Here is a 19,146-nt window from a genome sequence, read left to right as displayed (position 1 = left end):
TATTTTTATAATAATATTATAAATTGACCGTCTTGCTGTTATATCTAAAGTTTTCGCGACTCAAAGAGCACAGAGATGATAGCAAAGAAGCAACGAAAGCAGCCATGGCACTGAACGAGCAATCGTTATTATAATCCAAATGGGCAAACATTATTAAGCAAGTTGACCCGATGTAAAACTGCGTTTTTAATCACCATGACTGTAAAGTGGACTTTAAAAGCTGGAATAAGCATTAAACATTTCAATCGTCAAGAGAGGAATAACATGGATGGAACTTTCTTGGAAATAAGGATTGTGCATCACACAGACAGGTACAAGGAGGGAGAAGACTAACTTCTATGGGTAAGACAAAAAGTTTAATTTTTGCTACTTGTTTATTGACTTATTAATAACATTTAGCTAAGAATATTTGCCGGTCGGGTCTGTGTCTTCCCGGACGGGTTCGGGTCCAGATTTTAAATAATAGACGGGTCTTCGTCGGATCCGGGTCCAGCTTTTAAATAATAGACGGGTCCTGGTCGGGTCCGGGTCCAGCTTTCAAAACAACAGACGGGTCCGGGTCGGTTCAGTGTAGCACATTTGCGGGTCTGATCGGGTTCGGGTAGGAATTTTTGGACCCGTGTAGACCTCGACTACGCATCTCCCACATAGAACATATGTACTGTCAGAACCCTGCCATGCTAAACTAGATCTAAATACAAACAAGGATCTGGCAGGATTCTGACAGATACAGTAATGATCTGTTGAAGCAAGTGAATCTTGATATGAAAGGAAACATGATTTTATCCTTACAAAATCCCACTTTACAAGGCATTCAGTTGAAGAATAAATAAAGATTACAGAGCTTGGACCAGATTGAGCAGCATGACGTGATCGCGGTCGAGCTTACCCTGTGTGCTTTTCCAGCTGTTATGGCAAATAAAATTGGCTAACGTTAGCTGGATGCTATGTAAGTAATGCCTTTTATTGTTTTCCCTGTTTGCTGATTCAAAGTCTGCGTGATAGACTGCGCAAAATATTGTGGTGTGTTTTAGCTGCCTTTGCGTAGACATGATGCTCAGATAATCTGGTACTTTCCATGGCTTGGTCAACTTTGTTGCAAAGTATTGGTCTGTGATTAGGCAACTTTACTGTGTGTGTGAGCGCTTCTGTGTGTGTTTGTGTGTGCACGCTTGCTTGCGTGCGTATCAGATTGCGTTAACCGAAGTGTAATGGAGATCAATCTCCAGAACTAAAGTTAAACAGCAACAAGATGTGGTCTATCTGAGGTAAAGACACACAATTTAATGACAATAGTGTCTGCATTAATCTGCCTTAATCCATTTATTACACAAGATGGTTTCATATACACAGTGTCATAAGTTTAATTCAATTAAGATTTTTAAACGTTTGTTGATATTTTAATCACAATAGTATTAAGTGATTTGTTTTGTTTAAATTTGCCTGTTCAGCACAAAGGTCGCATGTTTTATCGCCTCCGCTGTCATTGCTTCATGTGATCTTAAACATGTGAAGTAATGCACGTTCTCTGTTCATCTGTTCTCTTCACAAATAAAACACATTTTGACTTTTATGCTCGCCTTGTAAGTTCATGATTAGAATTGAACGAAAACAATTTTTATCATTAAAACATGAAATAATGGATAATAATTGACTATAATGGAATCTTTACAACGCTGTTCGTAAAAAAATGACGGGGATTGAAAAAGTCTAACACAACCTCTGGTGTGTGTGTGTGTGTGTGTGTGTGTGTGTGTGTGTGTGTGTGTGTGTGTATGATTACCGTGATTAGTTCGTTGATAATAAGCCCACACACATTTACAGATTCATAGTACATTTATTTTCATGCTTTAACAGTTGACTTCAACAGTAACATTTTCAACATTTTAGCTAAGCAGTAATGATATTCATCACCTGATAAACACCTATTTACAGTCCTGCATTACCACTGCTGCCACTGTTCTTAGGTGTTCTGAATGTTTAAGCACATTTCTAAGAGGCTGACAAGTTTTAGTGTTTTTAGTGCATTGCCTATTGGTTGCTAAGGAGTTTTAAAGGACAAGTTCGGTATTTTAGACTTAAAGCCTTGTTTTCAGATTGTTTATGGTGAAATAGAATGGTTTTGACTGAAATTTCGACATTTGCCGCTGCCCTGAGAATTTTCGCGTGTTTGTGTTTCAGCTCAAACCTCTACAATGGGTTTAATGGTGCACTGGAACAATCCTTCCTAAAATGCATTAAACTTTCGTTTACAAAGATGTGAAACTCACCGAGTGGTCAGGGGTGTTCACTGATATGCTCACACAAAAATCGCTGCAAAAGATGCTTTCCAACAGCTGTTTTAGCATTCGTTGTTAACTTGTGGACCTATTTTTCCAAACGCCTCACACCCGTACATTCTTCCGCTTAGAGCTTGAATAATAGACACTCCAGCCCAGGTGGTGGCGCTAATCCGCCTTTGCCAATTGCAAGAATAGAAACAAAGTTCCCGGCGCGGAGTAATACTGTACCTCACAGCACATCTAATACAAGTCAATGGAGTTGGTAAAAACTACGATAAAACCTGTTGGAATGCGTCTTTTGGAGCGATTTTTGTGTGAGCATACCAGTGAACACCCCTGACCACTCGGTGAGTTTCACGTCTTTGTTAACGAAAGTTTAATGCATTTTAGGAAGGATTGTTCCAGTGCACCATTAAACCCATTGTAGAGGTCTGAGCTGAAACACAAACACGCGAAAATTCTCAGGGCACCCGCAAATGTCGAAATTTCAGTCAAAACCATTCTATTTCACCATAAACAATCTGAAAACAGGGCTTTAAGTCTAAAATACCGAACTTGTCCTTTAAGTGTTTTAAGTCTATTGCTAGGGTATGTCTTGATAGAAACAACTTAAAGGATTAGTCCATTTTCTTAAAAGAAAAATCCAGATAATTTACTCACCACCATGTCATCCAAAATGTTGATGTCTTTCTTTGTTCAGTCCAGAAGAAATTATGTTTTTTGAGGAAAACATTGCAGGATTTTTCTCATTTTAATGGACTGTAATAGAGCCCAACATTTAATATTAACTCAACACTTAACAGTTTTTTTCAACGGAGTTTCAAAGGTCTATAAACGATCCCAAACGAGGCATAAGGGTCGTATCTAGCAATTCGATTGTCATTTTTGACAAGAAAAATAAAAATATGTACTTTTAAGCCACAACTTTTCGTGTAGGTCCGATCCAGCGCGACCTAACGTAAATGCGTAGTGACGTAGGGAGGTCACGTGTTACATATATAAAACGCACATTTGCGGACCATTTTAAACAATAAACTGACACAAAGACATTAATTAGTATCAGTTGACATACAACAACGTAGGAACGGTCCTCTTTCAAGACGCTTGTAAACACTGGGGCGGAGTTTCGCGTTGGTCCTCTGTGACCTCTTGACGTCATGATGTATTGCGTGGGGTCAGCTGGCGCATCACGACCGGATCTACATGACGAGAAGTTGTGCTTTAAAAGTGTATATTTGTTATTTTTCTTGTCAAAAATGACAATCGTTTTGCTAGATGAGACCCTTATGCCTCGGTTGGGATCGTTTATAGTCCTTTGAAACTCCGTTGAAAAAAACTGTTAAGTGTTGAGTTAAGTATTAAATGTTGGGCTCTATTAAAGTCCATTAAAATGAGAAAAATCCTTCAATGTTTTCCTCAAAAAACATAATTTCTTCTCGACTGAACAAAGAAAGACATCAACATTTTGGATGACATGGTGGTGAGTAAATTATCTGGATTTTTCTTTTAAGAAAATGGACTAATCCTTTAAGTGTCTTAAAGTAAAGGAGCAGTCACACTAGACTTTCAGAACGTTTTCTAATGGTCACATATCTCCATGTGATATCGTCTGACACATTCACATGCATATGAATGGAAGTGAATGGAACAAAAAGTCTGTGGGACTGTTTTACCTCTGTTAACTGCCATTGATATTTGTACAGAAGCCCTGGACTGGTGTCTTTGATGTTGAATGACTGTAAATTAGTCTGATTATTATCATTACTGACTATTATTTTTTGTTCCGCTAAATACAGTCTGTTCTAGAGGAAAGTAAAGCTTTTTGTGCAGTGTCACGACAAAACTTTTTCCAAGTTTGACATTAGTTTGATATTCAGGCAACAGTTGACTGGTACAGATGGTGTGTGTGTGTGTATGTGTGTGTGCTGTGACAGGGGTTTCCCACAGCCTCCTCTTGTCCTGTGCTGCCAGATGGAGCATCTCAAATAAAACAGCCTGTCGATCGCTGAATTATTTCCCTTCTACAGTACTTTACTCTTGCCTTTTTATCGCTCTTCTTTGTCTACAGTGTCATTGTATTTGCTGAATCAATGTTGCCCGTCTAATCCTGATAATATATTAGCAAAAGGTTATGTGCATCAGTATTCTCTGTGGATAAGTGTGTGTGTGTGTGTACTCAGCTGTAGCTTGGGGAAAAATCTGTCCACAGAAGTAAGGAGAAACCTCCTTTCCAAGGACATTCATATACATCCTCAATTGGTGAAATAATTTATAAATTGAATAAATGTTTTATCTCAAATTCTAAACATGCAGAATGTTTTCTATGCCTTAATATAAATAATATTGTTTAATATTCACACCTTTTATGTGTCATTAAAAAGCCTCATCATACCTCTGATTGACAGGAAAACCACTGTAGGAGGATTAAGATATTGGGAGACTGTTATTATTGCGTGTCAGGCCTGACCCAGCCTAAAGCGGACCACGCTCACTGCTGTGTGGAGATGGGTTTAGACATGATCGACACCATCACGTGAGTACGGATGGCCTCATCGCTCTTGTGCCACCAGTGTATGCAGCTTAATCTCATTAAAAAAAACAGCTATCTCTGAGCTGGCCAGCAGTCAGCTACAGTCATCTAAAAACTGTATTTGAAAGCTATAGTGGTTTTATTTGTGTGGAAATGTGTGTATGTAAGACCTGTTTCATTTCATTCCTCTGCACTGAATTCTAAAGTGGTCTTCACTGCTGCAGTCTCTTATCACCTCACACAGGTGCTACATGGACGCATGCACACACACGCACATGCGCGCACACACACACACACACACACACACACACACACACACACACACACACACACACACACACACACACACACACACACACACACACACACACACGCACACACACACACACACACACACACACACACACACACACACACACACACGCACACTCTCACACATGCACACACACACATATACATAAACACTAAAACGTTGAATTTTTTTTTTTTAAATCTCCTCTCTCTCTCTCTCTCCCTCTCTCTTTCCCTTTCTCTGTCTTTTTTTGTCTGTCTCTCTCACACAAACAATTTTTGTCTCACATTATTGTTGATCTACTGCTTTGTGTTTGTAGCAAGCAGAGAAAAAATTCCTCCTGCCAAATCTGTCCCTATCTCTTCAAACATCAGATCTGGTCACATTACAGGGAGAGATAAGGGAGCGTAACAATCTCGTAAAAAAGTAACCTTGCTCTGGTTTTCAGAGAATTTTTGTATCCCCTTAAATCGGTTGATTTATGTGCCAGCAATTTTTATGATTTTTACAAAAGTTTAATGCCTTCCAGAAAATGTTCTTCTTTAAATATATAAACATACACTATGTCAAATGAAAGAACAGAACGTTTCATCCTACCTTCATTTGTTCTCTTTTTATCACCTCTCAAATATGAGTAGGTTCCTTTAAAAATATCAAATTTTGAACAAAAAGCTGAGATAATTGAATTTTTGTGAAGGACTTTTGTTAGAGATCAGATTCAGAAAACATACACAGAGTTCTTACTGTTTGTAACAGGGGTTTTATTCAGGGTTTTATAAGTAGGGTAAGAGCCCCATCTGGTGGATAATAGCGGAAATAAGGATTGCTGGAAAAATTCGTCATTAGAAAGGAAGCGTTTCTCTTAATTGACGAGTTAACTCATCAATGGCGGGAAAACAGTTAAAGTTAACGATAAAATATTTTGGTTGTAAGATTTTAGCATTAAAGGTGCAGTAAAACTGTATTTACATAGGCATAGATGAATAATAAGAGATCTGTACATGGTAATGACATATCGTGAGCCCTAAACATGATTGTTTCCTCCTCCTTATGTAAACCTTGCAAAAGGCAGCTAGAAAACAAGCCAATCTCAACATAACACCGACTGTGACCAACATTAAATTAAGTCGTTACAATGCCGAAAACAAAGTTGTTACTGCTGAGTTAGTGCTATATGCTAGTTAATTCTACATGCTTGCATTTAGGCTGAAGTTCTAATATTGACGTTACAGTTACTGAAAAAACACAGTGACTGTTAATGTTTACAAATTTCCAATCTCTGAATAATTATTCCTCAAAATCTGTATCTTCGTCTGATACAGGTTTAAACTGTATAAAAATAGGGAAAATCAGAAAGATCATTTAAAATAGGGGCCCTATTTTAATGATCTAAGCGCATTGTTTAAAGGGCACAGTGCACGGTCTAAATGGGCGTGTCCGATGGCACTTTTGCTAATTTAAGGACGGGAAAAATGGTTTGTGCGCCGAGCGCACGGTTGAAAAGGGTTGTTCATATTCTTTTAATGAGTAATGGGAGTGTTTTGGGCGTAACGTGCAATAAACCAATGAGAGTCTTATCTCTCATCCCCTTTAAATGCCAGTTGCGCTGGCGCTATGTCTAATCCCTATTTAGACGACGGACTTTGTAAACTGAAAAACTAAGCGGAGGAAGAAGACCACCAGTTTAAGATTAATGTTAAATAATTGTGTTGTTTTTCACTTGTATTGAAATTGTTATTTTTTGGATTAAATCCTATAAAACCCGTTTTCTTTTAGTCGTGGAAGTAAAAATAGCAGGCTTTTAATTGTTGTAAATGTATGGCTATTCAATATCATAAAAAAAGTATGTAAGAAAAGGTTTGTGCTCTAAAAATACTTTATTTGTAACAAACAGGAGATAAAGAACTTACAAACGTCTGTCCGCGCGTTTCAGCACTTGGACAGCGACATTAATTTTTTTTAAAGCATAACTTAAAAATGTTTCTCATCTCACCATAACCACAGGTACAGAGTCATCATGTACAATAAATCCGTGGGGTAGCTTTTAAAAAAAACATTTAAAAATAGATGCATTTGTTCAAAACAAACATTTATTCACTTACCAGGCTACAGGTGAAGCAGCTCTTTACGCCTTCTAAAGGCCATCATTTACGCCATCATTTATGTCCAAGAGACTCAATAATAATCTTTTACATTCAATCCTTTAATCTTTCATATTTAAAAGCGTTTTTGTGCTGCTGCGCATTCATGTATGTGATAAGCAAACCCGCGTTGTCGTCCCGTTTATAAGCGCATAATTTACTGCGCTCCTTAAATAACAAAAACACTATTGCGCCATAGACTTTAGACCAGGTTTTAGTTGGTCAATGGCGTAGTCTATTAAAGTTGTCTCAAAATAGCAACGCGCCAACAATGCACCTGAACACACCTCGTTTTTAGATCAGAATGCCCATGCGCACAAAAATGGGAGCAAATGCATTTGCTATTTAAACAACGTGGCGTTACACGTGAAAATGATAATTGCGCCGGGTTGAAACTAGCAAAAGACACTTGCGTCGCGCCTTGCACTGCATTGCCCCAGGTGTAAGATAGAGCCCAAGGTCTGTTTATACAAACGCAAAACTGCTGAATGAGCTGATCAGAGCAAAGCTCAACATTATTTTTCATGACCCTTTCAAATAAGGTAATAATAGACCATTTAAGGGCAAATCCTAAGGTTGTAAATGGACATATCTCTGGATTTTTTTTGCACTTAATAAAGCCAAATACCTTTTTTTGTATATAACAGAGAACAATTTAACAGATTATTTTTAAAGAAAACTTTCAGTTACCATAATAGGGTCACTTGTCTTTGGTGTCATGTCCGGGTTATCTTCTGTTTCTGCTTTTGCTGCCATAAAAAACATACAGTAGATGTGTTTGACTTCATGTGGTCTTGCACAGATTGATCGGCGCATGACATCAAACTCTCACGATTGTGTGATGTCATACGCAGATCTCTAAGCATGCGTACGCACAAATCTCTATGAAAGTGTCAAGCTTAATATAAATGTAATGAGAAGTCCAAATGTGAGTCACCTGATCTAGGTCCTCTGTCTTTTATTTTTGATACAGATGCGCTCTGCTGAAGTCTTATTAAGTCTTTGTTATCACATCTCATATAATTATTTTTACCAATACTTGTTACTCAGGTGAATAAAGCACATCTGGCATCCTCCACCGACAGCAACCTCCCAAATAAAAAATGCAAAGCAAAACGGAACTTTACCAATAATAAATACAATCATGGATTTCTTTTCTAGCTTTTTTGCTACGGTGACAAACTGCTCTAAAATTTTCTGTGGACAAGCGCTGTGGAAAGCCCTTATATGGAGCTGGTTTGGGCATGTTTTATGCAAATTGCCAACCTGGTGCACCCGGGCGCTCATGTAGAACACTCCAAATTCACTAACCTAAGAAGAACAATTCATGTGCGTACGCATATAAATACGAAAAACATATGCAGTTATTAGTGAATGAGACCCAATGTTTGGTCTGTGCAGTACTAGTTTGCATGCAGAATTATGCAGAATGCAGTAGTAACATCTAGCGCATGTCGCTCTGTTGTGGTTTCTATTTCACACTGTGGGCTTACATTATAATGTAATGGTTATAAAACTTTATTTCAAAAAATCATCCATGAACATGATTTGTCCTGTCTGATCGATATCAACATTAAGGTGAAGAGTACAACCACAATGGCCACACCACATTTGATTTTTATGTAATAATGCATCCAGACCAAAAGGTGTCAATATAAATCAGTCGACATAAAATAAAGTGAAACATTACAAAGTAACTTTCTCTTTATTTTGAATGTGTGTAACTTCAGATCTGTTGCGGAGGCAACTGAAGTGGACCTAAACATGCGCGTGGGTTTGCACACGGGCCGCGTGCTGTGCGGGGTTCTGGGTCTGCGCAAGTGGCAGTACGACGTTTGGTCTAATGATGTCACACTGGCCAACATGATGGAGGCAGGAGGTCTGCCCGGGTCAGTCACCCATCAGATTTAACAACCACCTATCAAACACATTGAAAAATTTTCTGTAATTTCTTGTCAACCGCAAGTCACATGTGTAAAGCGGGAGGGTAAGAGTGTATTTTTTTGCCTCTTCCCCAACAGAAAGGTTCATATCACCAGGGCAACGCTTGAATGTCTGAATGGAGATTATGAGGTGGAGCCGGGACTTGGCCACGAGAGACACGCTTTCCTCAGCAAACATGCCATTGAGACTTATTTCATCGTGCCGTCACACAGACGCAAGGTACGAATGCATCATCATCGTTTTCTTAATGCACGGTATATCATGGAGAGTTGAATTTGTCAGGTTTTAATTGGGGGAGCAAAAAGTGCGACACGTGTAATACTAAAGAAAATTTTAGGGTTAGGACAATTCTGATGGCCCATGCACTATTTGGGCACTCAAAGATCATTTTTATTAGTAGTAGTAACACGGTTTGGTAGACGGCCCAACCTCATCATCTTTCATAAGGCCCAAAATTGCTAGTGGCGCCCATGACATACAGTATAGTTCAAAGCTAACACAGACATGGACTTTTATTCATGTGCATTTTAGATTTGACGTACTTCAGACCCATGAGAGATGTCTTTTTATATTAAAGGTTTGAGTTTTGCATTTCATCTAACTAAATCTCCCAGATCTAAGAGACCAACATAATGCGATGAAAGGATTCACACACAAGGCTTTACACATCTCCAAGTCCATCTGGAAGTCTTTACAAATAGATTAGACGCGTCTTCTGCGTCAGTTTCTTGACTCACTTTCTCTTTTATCAGACAATAGTTACTGCACCCATATTCACATATTTTTTCTATTTCTCTGCAGATTTTTCCAGGGCTTATCCTCTCAGACATAAAGCCGGCGAAGAGGATGAAGTTTAAAACTGTGTGTTACCTGCTGGTGCAGCTCATGCACTGCAGAAAGATGTTCAAGGCTGAGATCCCATTCTCCAATGTCATGACCTGCGAGGACGACGATAAGGTGTGTGATCATTTGCATATGTCTATCTTTTTGAAAATGAAAGGTTCAGGGATGTTACCCGGCAGCGCTTGCACGACCTAATTAATATTCATGAACTAAGTCATAAATATCACCGTGTCATGACATCTCAACCCGCCAGTTGCCAGTGATAAATTGTCATTGCTGCATTGTTTCCACCACATAGAGCACTATATTAACATGACAAATGATACAATCTTTTGCGTTAAGATGAGTGCAGAGATATAATCACAACTGCATATTTACCGGTCTCATCTTGTGTGACTGTGTGAGCGTGTTTTGACTTGTATCAGTGAATAATAAAACATCTTATCACCATTGCATGTGTGAAAAAATATGCAGAGATGTGTTGAACATCCATCTGTCACCATGTAGATGTGTGTGTGTTCATGCACCAGGTTTAAATGTACGTATGGGTATTGCATTACAAGAAAAGTTTAAATTTCTACTTAATTTCTGTAAAAAAAAAAAACAGTTTAAAAAAGTAATATATTTGGGATTTTTAGCATTTACTTAACCAAACCCATAGCACTTTATTACTTGAATGTCACTGTGCTTTGAATAGTGTAAATGTAGCTTTTTAAAGCTCACGTAACACATGCTGTTTCTGCATTTCTGATGTTAATCTGGAGTACCTATAGAGTAGTATGCCATCCTTTATATCTCCAAAGAGTCTTTAGTTTAATCAGAAAGATAAGCTTTACCGAATCTTTCTGATAATGTACGAAAAAGGAGGAGTTATACAGCGGGAGGAGCGAGTACAAGTCATGAAACACTATACAACACTTATAACTTATGATTCACTACATGTTCGTGTCATTTATATAATATGCACGCGACTAATTCCAACATAAGACAGAAGTCTTAGGACGGTTTCACATTTGGTGCGATTGCCTCGTCCGAACTCGAGTTCGATTGCTCCCCCCTCCCCATGTCCCCCATGGACTGTGTTCACATATTATTTTTTCATTCGAACTGCAGTACGCTTGCATCATCAAGCTGCAGCCGGCGCGTTCTCATGTTGCTTGGCAACCGCTGTAAACGAGAAGACGACAAGCGTGATTGACGAACTCCAAGCAGAGAGATGATTTCTGAATGCCTCCGCAAAAATTTACGTCGGCGGACAGACCGTTGTCATCGAAACGACTTTAGTATATTTGCAGCAGACAGACTCAAGTGCGTTTCTGTATTATTTCTTTGAAAACAAAACCAAAGGTTTAAAAAATAAGAACAAAAGTCAAGCAAGCATTCTATGCTTTATTTTGTTGTCAAGGTAAGTGCACGCACACAAACACACACGTCTGTTTTGGTGTGACATTCCATATAATAAGTAATTAACAGCGGTTCACTTCCGCGATTTGGTACGATTGCGCTCACATTAGCAGCAAACCGATCTGGAGTTCACATGAACCGGACCCCAGACCACCCTTTTTAAGCGGACTCGAGTACGTTTCGCGGGTGCACACCCGAGTTCGGAAGACAGCGTTCACGTCATCCAAATGTACCGAACTCTGATGTCAATCGAACCCGAGTGCGCACCAAAAGTGCTAATGTGAAAACGCCCTTACTTACCGCGTGCAACTCGTCATGACCTGGTTGGGAAAATCCACCACATCAAACACAAACGCAAAACTTCGCTGCTACCCCGGTTTTCATAAGGCTATTGTGTTAATAAGTCAGAATCCTTGAAATACCATTGAACCCCCCCTTTAAGATATTTGTATCAGATTTCACTTAAAATATGCTGGTCTGTTTTAACAAATGATTGGGTAAAATATGGACAAACATAAAAGCTGAGTTTAAATGAACCTATGTTGGGTTGTTTCAATTCAAAATGCTGGACTGTTTTAAATGTCACATTCTTTCTGATCCCATTTTTTGTAAACACTTGCTTGTAATGTTGCTATAATAGTAAAAATAATAGCTGTAAAATGCTAAAGCTCAAAGTTCACTGGCAGGCGATATATTTTCTTTAACAGAATTCGCCTTTCAAAGCCTACAGCGAACGGCGGGTTTGGACTACAGCCCTCTGCTTCCTGCTTTAATGACATCACTAGAACTGTTTTTTTTTTTGACTAAACTCCGACCACAGGAATACGTCAGTCGACAGCTAAGCTAACGGCAAGCTAAGCTGCTATCGAATCACAACACACTAAACAAACTACACAATCAGAACTCGTTACGTATTTCTGAAGGAGGGACTTCATTGAACAAGGAAGACATCAGCCCGTTTTGAGGACAGTGAAAACAACGGTATACAGATAAGCAAATTGTGTGGAAAAAAATATAGCGTTTTTTACACGTGAACATGAACATATGTAATATTGGGCACTGCAAACACAATCAAAGCTTCAAAAACACAGAAGGAATGGGACCTTTAACTTTTGTTTGGGTCAAATATGGACAATGTCTATGTTAATTTTAACAAACGGTTGTGTTTGTCCATATTTTACACAATGTGTAAGACCTTTTTGAATAAATTCATTCATTGAGGGGAATGCAAGAGGAACAGTATTTCAGCATTTGAAATCTGCTTCGCTAGAGGTGTTGATAACCAAAAATTTCATTGGGTTTCCAGAGGCGAGCATTGAGAACAGCTTCAGAGAAGCTCCGCAGTCGGACCTCGTTTTCGGCGGGCGTGGTGCAGAACTCACCAGGATCCAGAGTGAACCGTTACATTGGCCGTCTTATAGAAGCCCGTCAGACAGAATCAGAGACAGCAGACCTCAACTTCATTACCCTCACGTACAGGAGCACAGTGAGAGAGCAAAGAGTGAGTAAACACATATACACACATACAGGTACAGATACAAAACATTTATTGGTAAATATGCACTCTTAGAAATAAAGGTACAAAAGTTGTCACTAGGACGGTACCTTTTAAATACGTCCTAATGTGTTCCATTTTGGTACAGATATGTACCTTTGAGGAACCAGTATGTACCTCTAATGGCGCTTTTCCATTGCATAGTACCCCACGGTTTAGTTTAGTTTGGGTCGGGTCAGCTCACCTCACTTTGGCGTGGTTAGCTTTTCCATCGAGTTTAGTATCACTTCGGAGTGGGAGGGACTATAGGCGTGTCGTTATATTTACGCTGCATACTGCTGTGACATCATACAAGTGAGAGCGTCGTTGTACATTCCCATACATTCATTTATTTCTCAGTCTGCCACAAAATTAAAATTGGCCACCACAAATAGATGTTTGCACATCGCGTTTATAACTACCTCTGTCTCACATGACAGTTTCTGTTGAAACACCGTGGCTTCAGTCGACGGCGCTCCGCTGAGCCTCATTCAAGTTGCATTTAAGCATATATAATGCAGACGTGCACGTCGCGAATGTGCCGCCACAAACTGCAAGTCTGGAAATACTGTTATGGTGTCCCGGATTCTCAACCTGTGGATGTTTTTCATCGCTAAAAGGGTGTTTGGAAACTTATAGCAGAACACAGATAACAACATGTTTGCTTTAGACAGCGCAAGCTAGCAGTAAGCTAAAGCTAATATTTACATTATAGCGATGACGCTTCGCTCAGACCAATCAGTGATCTACAGTGTTTTCGCGTCACGTTTGGTATCAGCTCGGGTCGCTTGGAACCCCAACCGAGGTGGTACGAAAAAAAGTATCGGGTACTACGTACTGCACCCAATGGAAAAGCTCCCAAAAGTAAGCTGACCCGACCCAAAATAAACCAAACCGTGGGGTACTATGCAATGGAAAAGCGCCATAAGGTACCAATGTGTACATTTGAGGTACCATTATGCACCTTTTAGATCCAAAAGTGTACTTTTTGGAAAGGTACTGTACTTCCCCAGTGGCAACTTTTGTACCTTTTCTCCTAGTGGGTAGGAGACTAGTTCTCAAACAAAGGTGGTCACAAGGGCTCTACCTCTATAACAATAAGACTTTAAAATTAAAGAACAAAAGTTAAATGTAATATGGTTGGTACAATACACTTGACTGAAATGTTTCTTATGATCTTAAATAACTTTTTCTTGACAATTTTCATTATAAAACAAAAGTTTTATTTAAAAAATATTTCTGTAAATATATATAAATATATATATTTTTTTCATAAAATTATACATGTATGTGTGTGTATTTATATATACATAATTATTATACACAGTACAAACACATATACTAAGTAAACAAAAACTTTAATTCTGCATACGATTAGTGGCGACTAATCGTGAGGTAGCACTAGACTCTTTATCGGGCAGCCTCCAACATGACAGCTGCGATAGCCAATGAGAGCGTGCAAGCTTTAACCGAATGTTGCATGCTTTTATTTCTGTAACAAGACACCCACAAACATGATGTAAAGAGGAGCATTGAGAATAAATAATGACTTGGACAACTATGGCAAAAGTACAAATCCCTTTATAGTGTCTCATGCAACTACCACAACATTTGTTTTTCACAAACACGTTTGATCTCGCATTTCCGTGAGATCTTGCATCACTTTTAAATCAATACTACAGTCATCACGTGTGTGCTCTCGCAGTGTGGTCGAGATCCAGTGTGTGCATTCTGAGGATTATGCTGCTAAAAATCACTTCAAACTGTCCTTATGTCTGTGGTCGCCCACGGATTTAAAATCGTGTAAGATGTAAATATCTTCCAGTGTGTCCCAGGCATAAGGCACACTTCTGATGATAAAGTATAAAAAAATAGTTTTGATATTTTGGATGCTTTTAGTCACAACATTTCTATAGTTGCATTTATGTTATTCCATAATAATAGTTTGAAAGTTTATTATTATTCTAAAATGTGGAAAAATATAAATAAAGAAAACGCTTTTTAAAACTTTTTTTGTAGTATATGTGTACTATCGAAACAATTTTGTATAGATGCTAGTCATATAATTAGAATATCATCAAAAAGTTTATTTATTTTACTAATTCCATTCAAAAAGTGAAACTTGTATATTATATTCATTCATTAAAACAGGCTGATATATTTCAATTTTTTTTTTTTTTTTTGATGATTATAACTGACGACTAAGGAAATCCCAAATTCAGTATCTTATAAATTTGAATATTGTAAAAACACCTGGTGCCACACTCTAATCAGCTAATTAACCCAAAACATCTGCAAAGGCATTTAAATGATCTCTCAGTCTAGTTCTGTAGGCTACACAATCATGGGGAAAACTGCTGACTTGACAGTTGTCCAAAAGACGACCATTGACACCTTGCACAAGGAGGACAAGACACAAAAGGTCATTGCAAAAGAGGCTGGCTGTTCACAGAGCTCTGTGTCAAAGCATACTAATAGAGAGGTGAAGGGAAGGAAAATATGTGGTAAAAAAAAGGATACAAACAATAAGGATAACCGCACCCTGGAGAGGATTGTGAAACAAAACAAAGAGTGGACTGCAGCTGGAGTCAGTGCTCCAAGAACCACTATTCACAGATGTATGCAAGATCTGGGTTTCAGCTGTAGCATTCCTTGTTTTAAGCATCTCGCTTCTGGACTGCTGCTGAGTGGTCCAAAGTTATGTTCTCTGATGAAAGTAAATTTTGCATTTCCTTTGGAAATCAGGAGTCTGGAGGAAGAGAGATGAGGCATACAATCCGCGTTGCTTGAGGTCCAGTGTAAAGTTTCCATATCCAGTGATGGTTTGGGGTGCCATGTCATCTGCTGGTGTTGGTCCACTGTGTTTTCTGAGGTCCAAGGTCAATGCAATTGTATACCAGGAAGTTTTAGAGGACTTCATGCTTCCTGCTGCTGACCAACTTTATGGAGATGCAGATTTCATTTTCCAAAAAGACTTGGCACCTGCACACAGAGCCAAAGATTTCAGTAATGGGGTATTGTGAAGAGGAAGATGCGATATGCCAGAATTAGTGAAATAAATCAACTTTTTTGATGATATTCTAATTATATGACCAGCACCTGTACACGTAAAATTTGTTTTACATTAGACTGTGTCATCAATTGTTATGTATTGCATGGCTGTTTACATTTAGCTGAGGAGCCTATAATAGGCTGATCCATTGTGACAACCTACCTCGTATAATGAGACAGCATGCGCTTTAAGATATGTTGTCCCAAAAGGTCAACATGTGTTCATCTTATTCCCGGACTGTGTCTTTTTCCATAGTCATCAAAAGCTTAGGGCTAAGAAATAAAATTAGAATAAAAAGTGTGACAACTAGCCCCGGCCACCTCCGTATAGTCGCAGTGACTTGGCGAAATGCAAGAGAGATGGAACGAAGATTTCTGCATCCCCCGCATTTTTCTGTTGTGCTTCGTGACTCCTGTCTCCTCACTTTCAACCTCCTCTCTCCCCCTCATCTCTCTCTCTCCCCTTCTTTTCTCACCAGCTCTCTTTCCATAGTCACTGCTCTCCGATTCCTCCAATCGCCGATTCATGTGAGATGTCCGCCCACCCTAACAGAATGGGGGCAACAGTAATGATTTGGGAATATCTGTCACACGCACAGCATACACTACGGCTCTGTCTCTCACACACAGAAGCTCATGCATGGAGGAGCGCAGTGGTTTTCCTTGCTCTCAGTGGGAGTATAATGACATTGCATCTGGCTCTTATGAAAACGGAAGATGCTGGTTTTTATACTCTAATAAGGCTGACGCACAAATCAGTGCGTTGCATTGATCTTTCGTAGGCAGCGTTGGAATGACACAAACACACGTTCTCAGTGACACCTACGAGAGGAACGACCAAGCTGTGCAGGTCTTTATTCATCTACGGCACTTTTATACCCTTGGGGTTTATATTTAATAAAGCAGATAGAAGAGTTCTTCCTTTATATTGACAATAAAACCTGGAAACTTTTACCACGTCATCATTTTGTCTTCATGGTACTTTTCAAATGCTTTTTGGGTTTCTTTTATTTACCCCTGACTCTCATGAGTCTCATTCTCATAATCTAATTTTGAAATTAAGATCATCAAAGTTTGATTTCAATCATTGGTTTAACATTGATTTTCAATATTTGAAATATTTAACTCAGTCAGTATTAAATATATCAAGGTTTTTCACAGAATCATGTAGGATGATTTTATGTGATAAACCACAATTCTTTTTAGGCTGTCCAATGAAATCCCATGACGACATTCATGCATTTAACTGTGCAATCTTTGCTGACTAAACAGTGATATCCTTATCACGTGACCCAACCAGTAGGTTAAAAAAGCTATAAAGGAGGGTGGTGGCACAGACCGCTTGGTATACGGTGACTTTTGTGGAGAGTCTCTCAAAAGCACCTATATTGTCCAGTGTGCTTCGCGTATATGCAAGTTGTAGATGATATCTGAGTTATCAGTAAACTTGGTCTTGGTGGTTCCTGGTCTTATGGCCAAGTGATTGGGCTGCTGCATTGTAGATCACATAAATACTATAGGTTCACTGTTTTTCCATATTTTCTGAGCTCAGACAATGTTACTTTAGCTGGATTTTTACAGGCACGGTCACAAATTGTGTCATTATATCATTTCTATAGCCTATACAAGGCAAAACTTTTGTGTTTTTGTAAAAGCTTGCAAATGTCATTTGGCTTTCCATCATGGCCTCCACGCAGAATGACTGACAATCGGAAACAACACTGGTTAATGGGGGCAGGATGACAGAATTTTCCTGTGATGTATATCCAATGTTGAACATTGTTATTCGACACTCTTGTATGTGTTTAAAAATTGATTGAATAATTGCTATGATCTATCAAACTGACTCTTTCACTTTCTCTCACACAGTATCAGCAAGTGTATGATGATGCCTTTATCAGCGCTGTGGTTATCTCTCTCGTCCTCACTTCATTTTTCGCAGTTGTCTATTTTCTCATCATTCCACAGTAGGTAACACACACACGCACACACACGCACGCACGCACGCACGCACGCACACACACACACACACACACACACACACACACACACACACACACACACACACACACACACACACACACTGCTGCAACAATGTATAACAATGCACGTACAAACCATACACTTTACACATTCTGCATAATTATAATTCTCTCTCTCTCTCTCTCTCTCTCTCTCTCTCTCTCTCTCTCTCTCTCTCTCTCGTGCTGTAGAGGTCTTCTGGTTGTGATTCTGCTGGTTTTGTGTTTGTGTTTTCACATGGCAAGTGTGATGTACCTTCACATCACTCATGTGCAGGTAACACACTCACATTCGCACAGAAGGTGATATTAAAGTCATTCTTTTCTTTTCTTGGCTTTATTTAGCTGTGTGTTCATGGGCGCCACAGCAGCAGGGCATTTGCATGATTAAGATAAATCGTTACAGTTTTCACAGTATTACATTTACTGGCGTTTAGTAAAATAATATCACTAACATTATTGCCCAAACCTGGACCATATCATCTAGAATACCCCAACAGCAACCTATCAACACCCTTGAAGCCCCTCAGTATATCCTAGGCACCACATAGCAACACTCTAGCAACCACCTGAAACACCATAGTACCTGCTTAACAACACCTTGCAACAATTCAGAATGACTAAAGGGGCGGTCACACACTTTTCGTTCAACTGACTTCCATTCATATGCATGCGAAGGCGTCAGACCGAAAACGCAAGATATTTTGCATTTCGTTGCATACCAAAGTTCAAGTCTGGTAAACTGTGACCTGCGAATTAGTATCACATGGAGCAGAGTCCTGCACGGGTCGATTTTTGGATACTCGCTCCCACCCGTACCTGCAAAGTTCAGCAGCAGATCCGACTCGTCACCCGTGACAATATCAAAACTAAATCTGCACCCACCCAGACCCGTTAATATTTGACCCGTTACCCGACCCGCACACGCATAAATCACACGTGCTAAAATAATTCCAATTAAAGTGATTTATTTTTTATCTCATACCTCTCTAATTGGCTAATGAATCATGTTAAAGTGCGCTTTGTTTTGCGCCATTCAAGTAGCCTACCAACGGCACCTAAATAGGCTGTGGAACTTGATAACTATACACAAATATACCTATT

General features: G+C 39.1%; 1 protein-coding gene across 2 annotated transcripts in view; it reads left to right on the top strand.

The window, feature by feature from the left end:
* adcy1a (adenylate cyclase 1a) overlaps positions 1 to 19,146 on the top strand; it is a 68,207-nt gene that overhangs the window by 31,039 nt on the left and 18,022 nt on the right. For both annotated transcript variants that reach the window (XM_065257298.2, XM_065257299.2), the window contains exons 5-11: positions 4,688 to 4,815; positions 8,976 to 9,134; positions 9,267 to 9,408; positions 9,991 to 10,146; positions 12,743 to 12,937; positions 17,891 to 17,988; positions 18,235 to 18,319. In XM_065257298.2, coding sequence (XP_065113370.1) covers positions 4,688 to 4,815; positions 8,976 to 9,134; positions 9,267 to 9,408; positions 9,991 to 10,146; positions 12,743 to 12,937; positions 17,891 to 17,988; positions 18,235 to 18,319 — 963 coding nt within the window. The remainder of the gene's footprint in view (positions 1 to 4,687; positions 4,816 to 8,975; positions 9,135 to 9,266; positions 9,409 to 9,990; positions 10,147 to 12,742; positions 12,938 to 17,890; positions 17,989 to 18,234; positions 18,320 to 19,146) is intronic.

The sequence above is a fragment of the Paramisgurnus dabryanus genome, chromosome 12, assembly GCF_030506205.2.
Source record: "Paramisgurnus dabryanus chromosome 12, PD_genome_1.1, whole genome shotgun sequence".
In the NCBI taxonomy this organism is placed as follows: domain Eukaryota; kingdom Metazoa; phylum Chordata; class Actinopteri; order Cypriniformes; family Cobitidae; genus Paramisgurnus; species Paramisgurnus dabryanus.
The sequence above is the reverse complement of the archived record's forward strand: the minus strand, read 5'-3'. Positions and strand labels throughout refer to the sequence as shown.